The 17,403-nt window shown below is 47.6% G+C and overlaps 1 protein-coding gene across 7 annotated transcripts in view; it reads left to right on the top strand.

Moving 5' to 3' along the window:
* mef2ca (myocyte enhancer factor 2ca) overlaps positions 1-16,993 on the top strand; it is a 21,209-nt gene extending 4,216 nt beyond the window's left edge. Inside the window, exons 2-10 of one of the 7 annotated variants that reach the window (XM_030767274.1) lie at positions 562-765; positions 8,289-8,429; positions 11,292-11,478; positions 12,589-12,636; positions 13,726-13,898; positions 14,895-14,918; positions 15,694-15,817; positions 16,182-16,317; positions 16,698-16,993. In XM_030767274.1, the coding sequence (XP_030623134.1) occupies positions 562-765; positions 8,289-8,429; positions 11,292-11,478; positions 12,589-12,636; positions 13,726-13,898; positions 14,895-14,918; positions 15,694-15,817; positions 16,182-16,317; positions 16,698-16,953 (1,293 nt within the window). In that variant the 3' untranslated portion in view covers positions 16,954-16,993. Of the gene's footprint in view, positions 1-561; positions 766-8,288; positions 8,430-11,291; positions 11,479-12,588; positions 12,637-13,725; positions 13,899-14,894; positions 14,919-15,693; positions 15,818-16,181; positions 16,318-16,601 lie in introns of all 7 variants that reach the window. The other 6 variants (XM_030767272.1, XM_030767277.1, XM_030767276.1 and 3 more) reach the window with 6 other exon arrangements.
* Positions 16,994-17,403: the final 410 nt, after the last annotated feature.

Below are 17,403 nucleotides of genomic sequence, written 5' to 3'. Positions count from 1 at the left end.
GTGGTATTCTATGCGAACGGTATTCTATGTGAACATGTTTTCTGTCTTCTGTGTGTGAATGTGATGCTGGGTTATCATTAGCCAGGCCGACTGAGCCAAGTAATTTGTGAAACCTGCTGGAAACCTGCAGAATTTCACCTTCTTTCTTTTCATTCTAATTTTAGCCTGGGATGTGGTGCGTAGATAGCTGCACCCCCCCCCCCCCCCCCCCCCCCCCCCACACACACACACACACACACGCACACACACACTTGTTTCTTATTAAACGTTTTAAAGAGACAAGGACACATTTACCGTAATAAGACAAACAATACAAACAACATGTTTACCGTAATAATACAAACAGTCATATTCTGTCACCCAGAAGCATCTTACCACCTCCTGGTAACCACTGTAGAAATTTTCATGTAAATCTACTCAGAGCTTTTCACGTACAATATAAACCAGTATAAACCTACAGCTAAAAGAGTTTGACCCTGTTTCTGTCTTGACTGATACTTTACATATGAATTATTTTGGGCCAAATGTCAGCCTGATGTGGCTGTGTTCTCTGTTTCCCAGGTGACGTTTACGAAGCGTAAGTTTGGGCTGATGAAGAAGGCCTATGAGCTGAGCGTTCTGTGTGACTGTGAAATCGCTTTGATCATCTTCAACAGCACCAACAAGCTCTTCCAGTACGCCAGCACGGACATGGACAAAGTTCTGCTCAAATACACCGAGTACAACGAACCCCACGAGAGCCGCACCAATTCGGACATCGTGGAGGTGAGTGGTCGCCGCCCACAGCCATCTGCTCCGTGTGCGACGTGTCGTCAGCCATGTGAATGATGAATGCCTGTCAGTGATGCGCTCGTTAAGAACCATTGCCAACGCTGTGGTCTCCCCGGTCTGGGAGTGTCCCACACATGGTGTGGCTTGTGAGGACAGGGAGCGAGCCTTCTCCTGGTCTCTCACAGGCCGGTTATGCAACAGTCTTACAGGGACACGAGGAGCTCCTGTGTGAGCGGGGTGATCAGCCATGAGAATTAAGTTCTCAACGGGCTCAGCGCTGCCACCTTTAGTGGCATGTGAGTGGGTGATGGGATGGACCAGGTATTAGCGTTGGGAAACAGTTTTCAAGGAAAGAGCAAACTCTTTGGTTCCCACTGCATTTAAATACGGGACATGGCAGTCCCACTGGGAGTGCTGGGAAAATGCTTTGACTGGGAAATTCCCTTTTCCAGAAGGGAACACAGAGGCACTGGTCTCAGTGGAGATGCCCAGAGCTGCCGCAGTAAGGGACACTCAGAGAAGAGAGGGACACTCAGTAAGGGACACTCAGAGCAGAGAGGGACACTCAGTAAGGGACACTCAGAGAAGAGAGGGACACTCAGTAAGGGACACTCAGAGCAGAGAGGGACACTCAGTAAGGGACACTCAGTAAGGGACACTCAGTAAGGGACACTCAGAGCAGAGAGGGACACTCAGTAAGGGACACTCAGTAAGGGACACTCAGTAAGGGACACTCAGAGCAGAGAGGGAAGGCCGTCTGCCGTGTGTGGAAACCAGACGACTCTTGCATTCCTTTGCGCTTAATGAAAGTGAATGAAAGTGAATGAAAGTGAATGAAAATGTCATTTTGATTTTACATGTCCACATTTCACTGTGGTGTGTCAGAGCATGATGAGGCCCCCGGTTTGGGTCAAGGGTCAGCACGGGGGTCATGGACGTGAAGAACTCTGAGTGCTGGCATGCTTCACAAGTTTCCATCCCGCTAATCCCATGGATGGCCTGCCACGATAATCCCATTTCCTTGATTAACATAATCTGAAAATGCTCCTGTTAATCTCTCAAACTGATGGTGTGCTCTCCCTGACCCGATCTTTGCCTTAGAGTGACAGGGGAGCCAGGTAGAGGTGAGGGGGGGGGGGGGGGGGGGGGGTTTAATTATTTCAGAGCGTTGTATTGTTAATAACGACCTGCTGAGTTAACGAGATTCTGAAAATCTGGGTGCCTCTCTGGCTGACCTCTGTTTGCTCCTTTTCCTGAGGGCCCTGGAGGTGACTGGAGGCTTTTTTTGTTTTGTTTTGTTTTGTTTTTTTTACGTTGCTGTGAATCACCAACACAAACCTCAGAAATCTTCCCTGCAGCCTTGGCACACTGATCTGATTTCAGACATGAAGAAAAGAGAGAGAGGACAAGAACTGCCTCTCTGGCAGAGCAGCCTTTTTCCTTTTTCTTAATTGAGATAATTTGTCTTCATGTGCTTGCATGCCAGCACATTCTTTCACAGTTAAACACTTCGATTTGCTCCTGGGTCGTACACAGTTCTCCTTGTTGTGAGGTTTGTTTGCGTATAAAATATGCCAAGCGTCTTGTGCAGTTTTATATCTGCTTTTTGTTATTGAGAGAGTCGTGCAGTCTTTTCGGTGCATTCATGTTAGTTGTTGTGAGTTTGTTTTGGAGTGTCATGAAGCCTTGCTCTGTCTTCCTCCCCATGTGGACGTCTTTGATGGCACCTGGATATGTCATGAAATGGCTCTGTTGGCTTTGTTGGGTTTTCGGGCTTTGTTGGGTTTTCGGGGTTTGTTGGGTTTTCAGGCTTTGTTGGGTTTGCTCTTGAACTGGAGCATTGTCACAGTGCAGCGCTGACAGATGATACTCAGAGGCTTGTGCTCTATACCACCATCCAGTTCAACCCCACCCCCCCGCCCCACCCCCCCCCCAGCAACTTGCCCCATGAAAATGCTTTGACGGGAAATTCCCTTTTCCAGAAGGGAACACAGAGGCACTGGTGTCAGTGGCGATGCCCAGAGCTGCGGCAGTAAGGGACACTCAGAGAAGAGAGGGACACTCAGTAAGGGACACTCAGAGCAGAGAGGGACACTCAGTAAGGGACACTCAGAGCAGAGAGGGACGCTCAGTAAGGGACACTCAGTAAGGGACACTCAGTAAGGGACACTCAGAGCAGAGAGAGACACTCAGAGCAGAGAGGGACACTCAGAGCAGAGAGGGACACTCAGTAAGGGACACTCAGTAAGGGACACTCAGAGCAGAGAGGGACACTCAGTAAGGGACACTCAGAGCAGAGAGGGACACTCAGTAAGGGACACTCAGAGCAGAGAGGGACACTCAGTAAGGGACACTCAGTAAGGGACACTCAGAGCAGAGAGGGACACTCAGTAAGGGACACTCAGTAAGGGACACTCAGAGCAGAGAGGGACACTCAGAGCAGAGAGGGACACTCAGTAAGGGACACTCAGTAAGGGACACTCAGAGCAGAGAGCGAGGGCCATATGCCGTGTGTGGAGAGCAGATGACTCTTGAGTTCCTGTGTGTATGCATGGCTCTTCATCTTTTCTCTCCTTTGCATTGAATGAAAGTGAATGAAAATGATTAAACACACACACACACACACACACACCTATGGCCCCCCCATCAGACAACGACAGAGAAGTGTATGTGTGCTGTAAAATATGACACGTCCATGAGAGAATCGTCAGCCGTGCAGAGATCCCCTCCACACGGGCTTCAGAAAAGAGAGACTCCTTTGTTTTCGTCTTTTTCCCTCCTTTTGGCGAGCAGGGAACTGTGGGTAACAGTAACAGTCCGCTGGATTCTGTCCCGCTGGCCCGTGGCCACGGTTATTTTTAAGACGCCGGACTTCTGCATTCCTTACCCCGCTCCCCTCTGCCCCTTTTCCGTCCTCTGTCTCTGAGCTGCCGAGCCTCTCGCCTGAACCGCCTTCAAACGAGGTGCAGACGCCCAACCTGTCAGCCAGATTCCCACCCCCCACACAGCCCTTTGTGTTTGTTCGCTGTCCCTCCCCATTAAATGCCTGAAAACCGGTAGTTTTCTAAAAATAGAAAGCAGTGCGGCTAAGAATAGCCGCGGCTCACGGCCAAAGAAAACGGAGAAGAGAAAACGTCAGAGCTTTTCCTCCCTCTCTCTGCAGCCCATCAGGAGCACTTCACACGGCCTCACGCAAACACTCCTCTCCCTTCCCTTTACTCCAGCCCTCCAGCTGTGAGGCTATACACACCGCACAGCTAACCAGACTCTTCACCGCGACTCTGTGACTGTTTTTACTTTTTCTCTCTCTGCCATTGTGCTCCACAGCCTGTTTGTCCTTTCATGTCTGAAAAACAGTGAAAATCCGAGAAATCAGAGCACACCGTAGCCTTAACTGATGTCAGACTGTGTGTGTGTGTGTGTGTGTGTGTGTGAGGCTGTGTGTGTATGTGTGTGTGTGTGCGTGTGTGTATGTGTGTATGTGTGTGTATGTGTGTGTGTGTGTGTGTGTGTGTGTGTGTGTGTGTGTATGTGTGTGTGTGTGAGGCTGTGTGTGTATGTGTGTGTGTGTGTGTGTGTGTGTGTGTATGTGTGTGGGTGTGAGGCTGTGTGTGTGTGTGTGTGTGTGTGTGTGTGTGTGTGTGTATGTGTTTGTGTATGTGTTTGTGTGTAAGGCTGTGTGTGTGTGTGTGTGTGTGTGTGTATGTGTGTGTGTGTGTATGTGTGTGTGTATGTATGTGTGTGTGTGTGTGTGTGTATGTGTGTATGTGTGTATGTGTGTGTGTATGTGTGTGTGTGTGTGTGTGTGTGTGTGTGTATGTGTGTATGTGTCTGTGTGTGTGTGTGTGTGTGTATGTATGTGTGTGTGTGTGTGTGTGTGTGTGTGTGTGTGTGTGTGTGTGTGTGTGAGTGAAGTTTTATGCACGTGGCTCTCATAGACCTTGTTTACACTAATGGGCCTATTTCCACGGTTGTGTTTTAAGCGTGGTTTACATTCTGTAGTTTTGTTTGTCAGTCCTGTCTGTGAAAGAGGTTCTGACCAATCCGGCGGTGTCGTGCTAATGCGACAGGATGCCTGTCAGTGTCCATGTGTGAGTTAGTCCTGAGCCTGTACGGACTGAACCGAGTGTAGAGAGAGTCAGAACAGCTGCAGTGAACATGTGCCCTCTATCAGGCTGCCTCTGATAAGGAGAAGTGAAAACAGAAGATTTTCATTGAAATGGAGTAAGGGAAGGTTGGTTTTATTGTTCTCTTTGTCCTGAGAGAAAGTGCAGGTCCTGTGGCAGAACAGGACGAAGTTTCAGCTCCTACAGCAACTGCCCTGTGCGTCATCCAGCACCCAGTCTGGTGACTGTGAGAGACCGGGGCCCATAAGAGCCTTTTATTGGGTTACAGTGAAGGGCTTTGTGTTTGAGAGGCATAATCATTGAGAATTAAACATGAATAACCATAGTGTCTTCATGCCTCGAGAAACTGTAATGGAAAAACAGCAGACAGAAAACAGGCCTGTTTAATAGTCACGTGAAATGTGGCTATGGACAGGGACGTTTGTATTGCACAATGTCTCAAAAATAGACTTTGAGGTAAGAACTCCCTTCCATTCAATATCACAAAGTCTGAGCTTAAGCTTTTGAACACAGCTAATTTTACAGGACACAGGTCATCCTCTGACCATGATCATTACACAGCTGTGACTTATAACCCGGGTCATACACAGTAACCTGGGTCATACACAGTAACCTGGGTCATACACAGTAATCTGGGTCATATACAGTAACCTGGGTCATACACAGTAATCTGGGTCATATACAGTAAACTGGGTCATGCACAGTAACCTGGGTCATACACAGTAACCTGGGTCATATACAGTAACCTGGGTCATGCACAGTAACCTGGGTCATACACAGTAACCTGGGTCATGCACAGTAACCTGGGTCATGCACAGTAACTTGGACCATGCAGGGCTCCATGTGCTTCATGTGTGTGCCTATTGCAAGGTTTGGGATGAATCCTATTCATGTGATCCTCACAGAAACATACAGAAACATTTAATTGCACACTTGAGTATGTTAAATACCAAACACAGGACACTAAACTTGTGGCTGTAAAAACTGGGCCTTTGATTCATTATTATAGGGGTCTGGAGGCTTCAAAGGACACAAATTACCCATAATTCCCTATTGTGGCATTTTTCAAACGCTGGCCAGCTGCTGTGGTGGTTGAGTTTGGTGAGGAGGGCCCGTGGATGCAGCGGCGTCTGTGCCCGCGAGTCTGTAATGGGATATGGGCACATCTCTCTGACCAGCCTTCCCTCCTCCATCTGCTGCCGATAAGTGTCCCAGCCCCGCGGGTTCGTTACACGCCGCCTGCATCAGTCTCTCTGTCCCTCTGACTCGCCCACTCTCTGATGTGGGCGTGGCTTTACCTCTGTGACAGAGCGAGATATATGACATGTGCTGAGTGTGGGGTGTCTCTGACACATGCAGACCAGGGTTTGGCTGTATGTTGCCATGCTGAAGAGAAAGGCTTCCACTGATTCTGCTGTCTCCTGACTCACAGAAGCCTTCAGCTCTGATGGCTGATATCTAAGACTTTCCAGATGAGCAAAGCTCTCTCTCTCTCTCTCTTTCTTTCTCTCTCTCTCGCTCTCTCTCTCACACACACACACACACACACACACACTCATGCACAAACACGCACACACACACACATTAAATGGTAGTCTGGTTCTTATTTTAAAATCATGGCGGAATACTAGGCCATAAGCTTCGCTCTCAGCTCTGTTGTGTTTTCGTGGCGACACCTGGTCACCTCGTCCCGTGCTGTGTCTGGGTTGGTTCTTGTGGATGTGCCACGCCTTGTTGTCATGCCACAGCACATTGTGTTTAACTTTAAATACACAACCGGCTACTCTTCTCCCTGTTTCCTTGATAAAAGCGTCCGCTGGCGAATAGGCTAACAGTGCTAGAGGTTGGTGGAGCTGACCCCCAGAGGGACTGAGGGGGTGTGTGTGTGGGGGGGGGGGGGGGGGGGGGGGGGGGCGGTCAGTCAGCTGCCAGCCGCAAAAAGCATGGGCTCAACGGGGTCAGCCCCCCCCCCCATGCTTCAGCTGCCCCAGCATGTATGACAGGAAACTCCAGCTCTCATCTGAAGGTTATGCAGACCAGCAGGGCTATGTAGGACACCCCGTCTACATACCGTCCGACTGGGGCTCTCTCGGCCGAGTGGAACCAGGATGGAGCGTCGGCTTAATTAGGAGCAAGCCTCCACAGGGTTGAGAGAGCTGTGAGATTGAGGAGACCCTGGCGGCTGTTTTTCTCCTCCTCATCTGCTTTAGAGGGCCTTTGCGGTGAAGACTTAACTTCTCACATGAAACTGGTGTGCAGTCTTTGGGGGGTTTTGTCTTTTTTATTATGAGCAAACCCAGGTTCCACCAGCCCTGTTTGTGTGGCTGAATGACCAGAGCTATCTTTGAAATGGGTGCTGCAGTGGGAAGAAGAATGGCCTGCTGACTGGCCTTGCCCTTTCCAGGTGGGATATTTGGTCTGCTGATGTCACTCCTGGTCCACACACTGTGTTTGTGGAGGCAGAGAGACGACCCAGCGGGTGTCCAGGGGGTGTCGGCGTGCCACAGATGGTGTGATTAGAGGCTGGAGGTGGGGTTGGGGGGTCAGGTTGCTGGGACACTGGGTGGCGCGCAGAGGCAAAAATAGCCTTCTACGGCCATCGCTGCGATCCTGGATTCTGATTGGCTGTCATCTAGCTCTGACCCGGCCTGTGAGCAAACGAAGTCTGGTGGACAGGTGCAAACACGCTGACAGGTGGGGATGTCTTAAATGAGTGAGATTGCTGTGGGCCAGTGATGCAGCCCAGCAGAATGCCCCTCTATCATTTTACACTCCAGAGCAGCTCACCGCAAAGTCAGTCAAGACCAGGCTCTCTGCCGGGGGTCTGGAGACAACTGCCGCCATTTTGAGGAACATTCAGCTTTTATGACATGGCAGCTAAAAACAAGTGTTATCTTCACAGCAGCAGACTCTCTGAACTGTCTTACGGTGTTAGTACCACTCAGAGAGGATAAAAGCATATTTTAAAACCAGACACTCTGGCACTGAAAAACCATAAGTATTGAATTTTCTGAATCATATCACTCAGTTTACAGTCTAGTACTCAATGTTTGTTTTCCTAACATAACCAAGATCTAAAGTCACACAGAGCAGGTCAGACTGATCCCTGGGTACGGCTCTTTTCATGTGGAGGAAAGGCTGTGCTTTTGTGTTCAAGTGTAGCCCCCATGTGGTCAAAGAAAGAACTGCGGTCATGGTGCTGGGAGACACTGTTGGCATTCCTTTACACAGCTGGTTCTAGTCACCCCCTTCTCAATAACTATTTGTGTTTACTTCTAATGAATTGTTAAAGAATAATCTTTTACATTTAGTTTTCAATGTTTTGAGATGGAACAAAGTCTTGTTGAGATGTTTATTAAAGATTTATTTCTTATTTATGTGTTCATTTAGACTCTGAGGAAGAAGGGTCTAAATGGCTGTGACAGTCCTGACATTGACGCGGATGATTCTGGCCACAGTCCCGACTCAGAGGACAAGTATCGCAAAATAAACGAGGACATTGACTTCATGGTCAGCAGACAAAGGCTGTGTGTAAGTTCACTCTATTGGCTGTGTGTATGTTCACTCTATTGGCTGTGTGTATGTTCACTCTATTGGCTGTGTGTATGTTCACTCTATTGGCTGTGTGTATGTTCACTCTATTGGCTGTGTGTATGTTCACTCTATTGGCTGTGTGTATGTTCACTCTATTGACTGTGTGTATGTTCACTCTATTGGCTGTGTGTATGTTCACTCTATTGACTGTGTGTATGTTCACTCTATTGACTGTGTGTATGTTCACTCTATTGGCTGTGTGTAAATTCACTCTATTGGCTGTGTGTAAATTCACTCTATTGGCTGTGTGTAAATTCACTCTTGTAGATTTAAAGTCAGTCTGTGCTCTTGGCTTTCACTGGTTTATGTAGTGCATAAGGGTATAGGCATTGGTTTATGTAGTGCATAAGGGTTTAGGCATTGGTTTATGTAGTGCATAAGGGTTTAGGCATTGGTTTATGTAGTGCGTAAGGGTTTAGGCATTGGTTTATGTAGTGCATAAGGGTTTAGGCATTGGTTTATGTAGTGCATAAGGGTTTAGGCATTGGTTTATGTAGTGCGTAAGGGTTTAGGCATTAGTTTATGTAGCGCGTAAGGGTTTAGGCATTAGTTTATGTAGTGCGTAAGGGTTTAGGCATTGGTTTATGTAGTGCGTAAGGGTTTAGGCATTAGTTTATGTAGTGCGTAAGGGTTTAGGCATTGGTTTATGTAGTGCGTAAGGGTGTAGGCATTGGTTTATGTAGTGCATAAGGGTTTAGGTATTGGTTTATGTAGTGCGTAAGGGTGTAGGCATTAGTTTATGTAGTGCGTAAGGGTTTAGGCATTGGTTTATGTAGTGCATAAGGGTTTAGGTATTGGTTTATGTAGTGCGTAAGGGTTTAGGCTTAGGAGTTTATGTAGTGCGTAAGGGTGTAGGCATTGGTTTATGTAGTGCGTAAGGGTTTAGGCATTAGTTTATGTAGTGCGTAAGGGTTTAGGCATTGGTTTATGTAGTGCGTAAGGGTTTATGCATTGGTTTATCTAGTGCGTAAGGGTTTAGGCATTGGTTTATGTAGTGCATAAGGGTTTAGGCATTGGTTTATGTAGTGCATAAGGGTTTAGGCATTGGTTTATGTAGTGCGTAAGGGTTTAGGCTTAGGGGTTTATGTAGTGCGTAAGGGTTTAGGCATTGGTTTATGTAGTGCATAAGGGTTTAGGCATTGGTTTATGTAGTGCATAAGGGTTTAGGCATTGGTTTATGTAGTGCGTAAGGGTTTAGGCATTAGTTTATGTAGTGCGTAAGGGTTTAGGCATTAGTTTATGTAGTGCGTAAGGGTTTAGGCATTGGTTTATGTAGTGCGTAAGGGTTTAGGCATTAGTTTATGTAGTGCGTAAGGGTTTAGGCATTGGTTTATGTAGTGCGTAAGGGTGTAGGCATTGGTTTATGTAGTGCATAAGGGTTTAGGTATTGGTTTATGTAGTGCGTAAGGGTGTAGGCATTAGTTTATGTAGTGCGTAAGGGTTTAGGCATTGGTTTATGTAGTGCATAAGGGTTTAGGTATTGGTTTATGTAGTGCGTAAGGGTTTAGGCTTAGGAGTTTATGTAGTGCGTAAGGGTGTAGGCATTGGTTTATGTAGTGCGTAAGGGTTTAGGCATTGGTTTATGTAGTGCATAAGGGTTTAGGCATTGGTTTATGTAGTGCGTAAGGGTTTAGGCTTAGGGGTTTATGTAGTGCGTAAGGGTTTAGGCATTGGTTTATGTAGTGTGTAAGGGTTTAGGCATTAGTTTATGTAGTGCATATGGGGTTTAGGTATTGGTTTATGTAGTGCGTAAGGGTTTAGGCATTAGTTTATGTAGTGCGTAAGGGTTTAGGCATTGGTTTATGTAGTGCGTAAGGGTGTAGGCATTGGTTTATGTAGTGCGTAAGGGTTTAGGCATTGGTTTATGTAGTGCGTAAGGGTGTAGGCATTGGTTTATGTAGTGCATAAGGGTTTAGGCACTGGTTTATGTAGTGCATAAGGGTTTAGGCATTGGTTTATGTAGTGCGTAAGGGTTTAGGCATTGGTTTATGTAGTGCGTAAGGGTTTAGGCATTAGTTTATGTAGTGCGTAAGGGTGTAGGCATTGGTTTATGTAGTGCATAAGGGTTTAGGCATTGGTTTATGTAGTGCATAAGGGTTTAGGCATTGGTTTATGTAGTGCGTAAGGGTTTAGGCATTGGTTTATGTAGTGCGTAAGGGTGTAGGCATTGGTTTATGTAGTGCATAAGGGTTCAGGCATTGGTTTATGAAGTGCGTAAGGGTTTAGGCATTGGTTTATGTAGTGCGTAAGGGTGTAGGCATTGGTTTATGTAGTGCGTAAGGGTTTAGGCATTGGTTTATGTAGTGCGTAAGGGTTTAGGCATTGGTTTATGTAGTGCGTAAGGGTTTAGGCATTGGTTTATGTAGTGCGTAAGGGTTTAGGCATTGGTTTATGTAGTGCATAAGGGTTTAGGTATTGGTTTATGTAGTGCGTAAGGGTTTAGGCTTAGGAGTTTATGTAGTGCGTAAGGGTTTAGGCATTGGTTTATGTAGTGCGTAAGGGTTTAGGCATTGGTTTATGTAGTGCGTAAGGGTTTAGGCATTGGTTTATGTAGTGCGTAAGGGTTTAGGCATTGGTTTATGTAGTGCGTAAGGGTTTAGGCATTGGTTTATGTAGTGCGTAAGGGTTTAGGCATTGGTTTATGTAGTGCGTAAGGGTGTAGGCATTGGTTTATGTAGTGCGTAAGGGTGTAGGCATTGGTTTATGTAGTGCGTAAGGGTTTAGGCTTAGGACAGCTGTAACTATGTGCTATGACTCTGCTCTACTCATCATGTGCTCCTCTGTTTTCTAAACCCTCAGGCCATTCCCCCCTCGAACTACGACATGCCCGTCTCCATCCCCGCCACTAACCCCAACAGCCTGCTCTACAGCCACCCCGGGAGCTCTCTGGGCAGCCCCAGCCTGTTACCACTGGCCCACGGCTCTCTCCAGAGAAACAGCATGTCTCCGGGAGTCAACCACCGGCCCCCCAGTGCAGGAAACACAGGTAAAGCAGGCACTGACAGAAACCAGTCCACCCGCAGAGGCAACTACCAGTCTCTGCATTCTTTACTGGGTTTTTTGGTGAGGCCAAAGTGACTGACACATGTGTTCTCCAATGACCCCACCTCTGTGACATTAACACTCTGCAACATTAGAATCCATCAAAATACAAAACAAAGCAAAACAAAACACCACTGGTGTCCTGTAGTCACTTATGCCCCAGACTTATGCAAGCATTATGATTGCATGTTACACTTTCATAATATTCATAATAAATAGATTCATAATAAATTCATAATAAAGCAGCTTTTACAGCCTGAGTGGCGTAAAGGCAGCAGATCATTTGAGCTTGTCCCTGTGACTTTTTCTGTGGCCATCTAAAGCCATGGCAACAGAACTCCCACCTACCAACAGCCAAATGAAGACGACTGTCTTACCCTAAAACATTTATCCTAAAAAACCTTTCTCCTAAACATCTTTTTTCCCCTGAAAGCTGTGACTTTGTGGCTCATTGTTTCATTGAGGGGAAGTGTGGTTAGGTCAAGATTTATCCAAACATTATTGCCCAGTTTTTCGCAGCGTGTGTGTAAATATAGTGGAGGGCAGAGAGGGAAAGAGAGAGTAGCAGAGGGAGGCCCTCGGTGCTGACAGATGTGTGGGTTTTTTATCCATCTGTGGGCTGCTTATTATTGTGGAAGGAGATCTTTTTTCTCCTCTGGTCAGGGGCCTGTGGCCTCCTCAGTCACTCCTCACGCTGTCCTTGGCCTCCTCATACAATTTGCCTCATATTACAGGAGCAAAGCTAAATCTGTGCCTTGGCAGAGGTTGAGATGTCTGAAACCACACAGACTTGGAGAGGTTTTTCTCGCTCAGCCCGGAACTCTCCACAGGGCAGGAAATGGACAGACAGAGTGTAGGCTGAGAGTTCACAGACATGTGCTTTGGTCCTGGAGTTGTAACCATCACACATATACGAGCAGGCTATGGTAGAGGATCTGAAGGCTAGATGGCATGTCCTGGTGTTTCAGAGAGCAGACAGGAAAGAGGCAACAGTCAGACGCTCTTTGGATGTGCTCTGTGTCGGTTTTGTTGAAGGTCTGCTGTCTGTCCTCAGGTGGTGTCCTGGTCCCTGAGCTGAGCACTGGCTTAGGAGGCGGTGCAGGTAAGAGATGTGTATATTTAACATACGTTCATGTTTACTGTCTCAGTATACACAAGGTGTCGCTCCATTTGATTCAGAGCTTTCCTTAGCAGAGTGAGTTCCTCTGCGGATGTTAGCTTAGAGCCCTGCTGTCAGGCATCATGGCCAACGGTCTAAAACAGTCTGTTTAAAAAGAGGCGTCAGGAAAGTCATGCTCCGTTAAATTCTCAAACGGCAAACATTTTAACATTTTAATAAGCATACTCCTCAAATTCCCGTCAGTTTTACCAAGTACCTTTAGCTTTTAAAGAGCACCTCCAGCTTTTAAAGGTATGGCCGGCCAGATAATTAGCCTAAGCTAGAGCCGCTTCAAATGCAGTGCGGAAAATTAGGAACAGCCAAGATTTGACAATAACTCACAGAGAGTTTCCTCTAGTCATCACAATATTAACAATTCATTGATTATATTTTTCCTAAACATGAAATAATCTCAGTTAAATGTGCAGGACAAGACATGGTGAAAAAGGGTTAATAACACTATAACGATGAGGAATTATTTATTTAAGACAGGTATAGCAGAGAACAGGAGCGTTCGCTCTGTAGGTACATTTTTATCCTCAGTTTTGCGATACAAGTAAAGACTCGCCCCCTGATTTGCTGAGGCAGGTACAAACCAGGTAGATTCAAAAATCATTTTTATGTTTGCGCCTAAATGAAATGCTGGCCTCAACATCGTGCTGACTGTCAGCCATTGGCGATGGGCAGTGGTGTCATCCATCAGCCCGACCGTAGTGAAGGGAAGGAGAGAAAGTGAGTGAGAGCATGTGAGTAGTCAGACGGATCACCCTCTGCTCTGGAGGCTGCTGGTATTACCTGGGTCTCCTCCTACGGGTCACCATAAAATGTGAAAAATATGAATATGAAACATATGAAGTTTACAGATGAACCATAAGAGGATAAAACATTTGCCAGTTGACTCTTTGTAAGGGATCTGAGAGCTTATTGTCACAGAAGTTACTTTGTACTGTGTGTGAAGTCATTCTGCCCCCTTGTGTTCTTTTTGTTGCACTACAGATGATTTTGGCCCTATGTCACTGTTGGTTTCCATAGGAAACGGATATGGGAACCATGGCAACTCCCCTGGGATGCTGGTCTCTCCAGGAAACATGAGCAAGGGGATGCAGGCCAAGTCCCCTCCCCCCACGTCAGTCAGCATGAGCGGCCGCAAGCCTGACCTCCGTGTGCTTGTCCCCCCTGGTTCCAAAAACACCATGCCCTCCATCGTAAGTCCCCTCCCTGTATGTCTGTCATCCTCTCCCCCAAACCCAACCCCACCCTCTGCTCCCCACCCAACACCCCCCACGCTCTCCCCCAGACCCAACCCCACCCTCTGCTCCCCACACAACACCCCTCACGCTCTCCCCCAAACCCAACACCACCCTCTGCTCCCCACGCTCTCCCCCAAACCCAACCCCACCCTCTGCTCCCCACACAACACCCCTCACGCTCTCCCCCAAACCCAACACCACCCTCTGCTCCCCACCCAACACCCCTCACGCTCTCCCCCAAACCCAACCCCACCCTCTGCTCTCCACCCAACACCCCCCACACTCTCCCCCAAACCCAACCCCACCCTCTGCTCTCCACCCAACACCCCTCACTCTCTCCCCCAAACCCAACCCCACCCTCTGCTCCCCACACAACACCCCTCACGCTCTCCCCCAAACCCAACCCCACCCTCTGCTCCCCACACAACACCCCTCACGCTCTCCCCCAAACCCAACCCCACCCTCTGCTCCCCACCCAACACCCCCCACACTCTCCCCCAAACCCAACCCCACCCTCTGCTTTCCACCCAACACCCCTCACGCTCTCCCCCAAACCCAACCCCACCCTCTGCTCCCCACCCAACACCCCTCACGCTCTCCCCCAAACCCAACCCCACCCTCTGCTCCCCACCCAACACCACTCACCCTCTCCCCCAAACCCAACCCCACCCTCTGCTCTCCACCCAACACTCCCAACCACCAAACAGACACAGTGTGTGGTCTTTACTGCGCTGTTTGCTGGGAATAATCATCATTTAAAAGGTGGATCTGGACCCGTTTCCCAGAGGGGGTTTTGATGATTTTATGACATAGACAGTACAGAGGTGGCTATGGGGTCAAAGATCAGAGAGAACATGTTCACAGAGAACAGTGGATCAGTCAGATCTGTGACGCTCACAGAGAACAGTGATTGTCAGTAATGGTGACTCTGTTATCTTTGACTGCTCACAGTCTGAGGACTTGGACATGCTGCTGGTGAGTATGACTGATTATCTATGGATAAGATGGATTATCACAGGACAGACAGTCAGTGATTGGTCATCACAGGACAAACAGTCAGTGATTGGTCATCACAGGACAGACAGTGAGGATGCCTGTATTACTCTACACAGAGAAAATAAATATGAGGTTTGAGATGTTTTCTATGAGAATTTCATCTTTTCATATGAAAATGTGTGCTTCATGTGATCCGGAGTCCCAGCCTTTGGGCTGTAAGGATTCATTGTTGTTCACCCGTCTGAAATGAGGTTTCCTGTGTGAAACAGTAGCAAAACATATAAACAGGCTGTCCAAGTACTGACTCTCAGAGGTTGTTATGGTTTTTCTTTGAAAATTATTATACTAACAACCTAAACACAGAAACAGACTTTTCATTACACGTCAGACGAATTACCAACACTCCCCCCAGCACACACACATCCTAAAGAATCATCACTCTCCTTTCCTTTTTCTGTTGCTAAGGGGACTGCTTGAGGGGTTCCCATGGCAACAAACAGGTCGTTGAAAGGGTTGGTTTGATGTTAGATGATTACACATTAGAGATGCAGTCACAGGTTACACATGGGTCACATGTGGTCTGTTAAGCATATAGGGTGGAGCTTGGGTTTGGGTGGAGCTTGGGTTTAGGTGGAGTTTGGGTTTGGGTGGAGCTCAGGTTTAGGTGGAGTTTGGGTTTGGGTGGAGTTTGGGTTTGGGTGGAGCTTGATGCTCTGTCTGATCTGATTTTGGCTTTGTGTTTTCTTCCACCCAGAACCAGAGGGTCAACAACTCTCAGTCTGCTCAGTCATTGGCCACCCCTGTGGTTTCAGTAGCCACACCCACTATGCCTGGCCAGCCAATGGGAGGATACCCCTCAGCAATATCCACCTCCTATGGTATACATACACACATGCGCACACACATACGAACACGCACACGTGCACACACACACACACACACACACACACAAAAACCAACAACATAATCGTTAACAACAAAAGTCTTAAAGTCAAGAAATAAATGTGAATTATTTTATTTACATTCACACATAGGAAAACATGACTTACACCTCTATATACTGTGTAAAGGAACTTGCAGAACAGACTATGACTACAGCATATTGCCACAAGAGGGAGCCATTTGATCTATAGTGATACCAGTCATATCGTTTTGTCCTCTACAAAGGAATGACAGGACCAAACAATGTGTGAGCAGAGTGTTGAATGTTTTTTTTCTCTCTGTCCTTGTCTCTGTGTGTAGAGTATGCCCTGGGCGGTGCCGACCTGTCCTCTCTGTCGGGCTTTACCAGTTCAGGCTCTCTGAATCTGGGCTCAATGACTGGCTGGCAGCAGCAGAACCTTCAGAACATGCAACAGACGAACCTGGGTCAGCTAGGGTGAGCAAAATCCCCCCTCCACACACACACACACACACACACACACACACACACACACAAAAACACACGCCACAGTCCCTCAGAGTGTGTAGAGTGTATGGGTGTGTGTATAGAGAGTGTGTAGAGTGTATGTGTGTGTGTATAGAGAGTGTATAGAGAGTGTGTAGAGTGTATGAGTGTGTGTATAGAGAGTGTATAGAGTGTATGGGTGTATGGGTGTGTGTTTAGAGAGCGTGTGCCTTTTTTTTCCTTGTCCTGTAACTGGGTCTCCTTTCCTCCCACAGAAATTGCACTAGCAATAACTTATGTCAGAGTTCAAATCTGTCCCTGCCCTCTGCTCAAAGCCTGCACATCAAGTCCGAACCTGTTTCTCCTCCTAGAGACCGGGCAGGCAGCACGCCCGGGAGCTATGCCCCGCCCCCACTCCCTCCGCCTCCGCAGGCCCCGCTCCGGCAAGACTCAGGCCGCTCCCCCGTGGACAGCCTGAGCAGCTGCAGCAGCTCGTATGAGGGCAGTGACCGGGAAGAGCACCGCTCCGAATTCCACTCGCCCCTGGGACTGCTGCGCCCCTCACAGGACGAGCGCGAGAGCCCGTCCGTCAAACGCGTTCGTCTGTCGGAGGGCTGGACCTCGTGATGGCTCTGTCTCTCCCGGCCTGCGTGCCCTTCAGGGAGGGCCAATCTATGTATCTTCAGTATTTTATTCTTTTCTGCAGAGTGTGAGTGCAACAAATGTATTAAAGCGATATATAAGCGTTGGGGGGGGGGGGGGGGGGGGGGTTGTTTGTGAAGGAGGGGGTCATGAATCGCTTGTGCTGTGTGTGAGAAATGAATAAGTATGTACACACATATACATTTGTATATGTATACATACAGCCATAGTTAAAAAAAAAACAAACAAAAAAACAAAAAGAAAAAGAAAAGGAAGAGAAGAAGTCTGGTACTCTGTTTGGTAAAGCTCATTTGTAGTTCACTAATGTATAATGCATAACTAAAAAACAGATACACGCATTGATGTGTCTCAGGGCTTCAGTTGTACAAAACAATCTATGCGTTGGCGTACAGAGCAGGCCTGACTACTCCTTAT

This window comes from Chanos chanos, chromosome 3, assembly GCF_902362185.1.
Source record: "Chanos chanos chromosome 3, fChaCha1.1, whole genome shotgun sequence".
Lineage (NCBI taxonomy): Eukaryota > Metazoa > Chordata > Actinopteri > Gonorynchiformes > Chanidae > Chanos > Chanos chanos.
The sequence above is the reverse complement of the archived record's forward strand: the minus strand, read 5'-3'. Positions and strand labels throughout refer to the sequence as shown.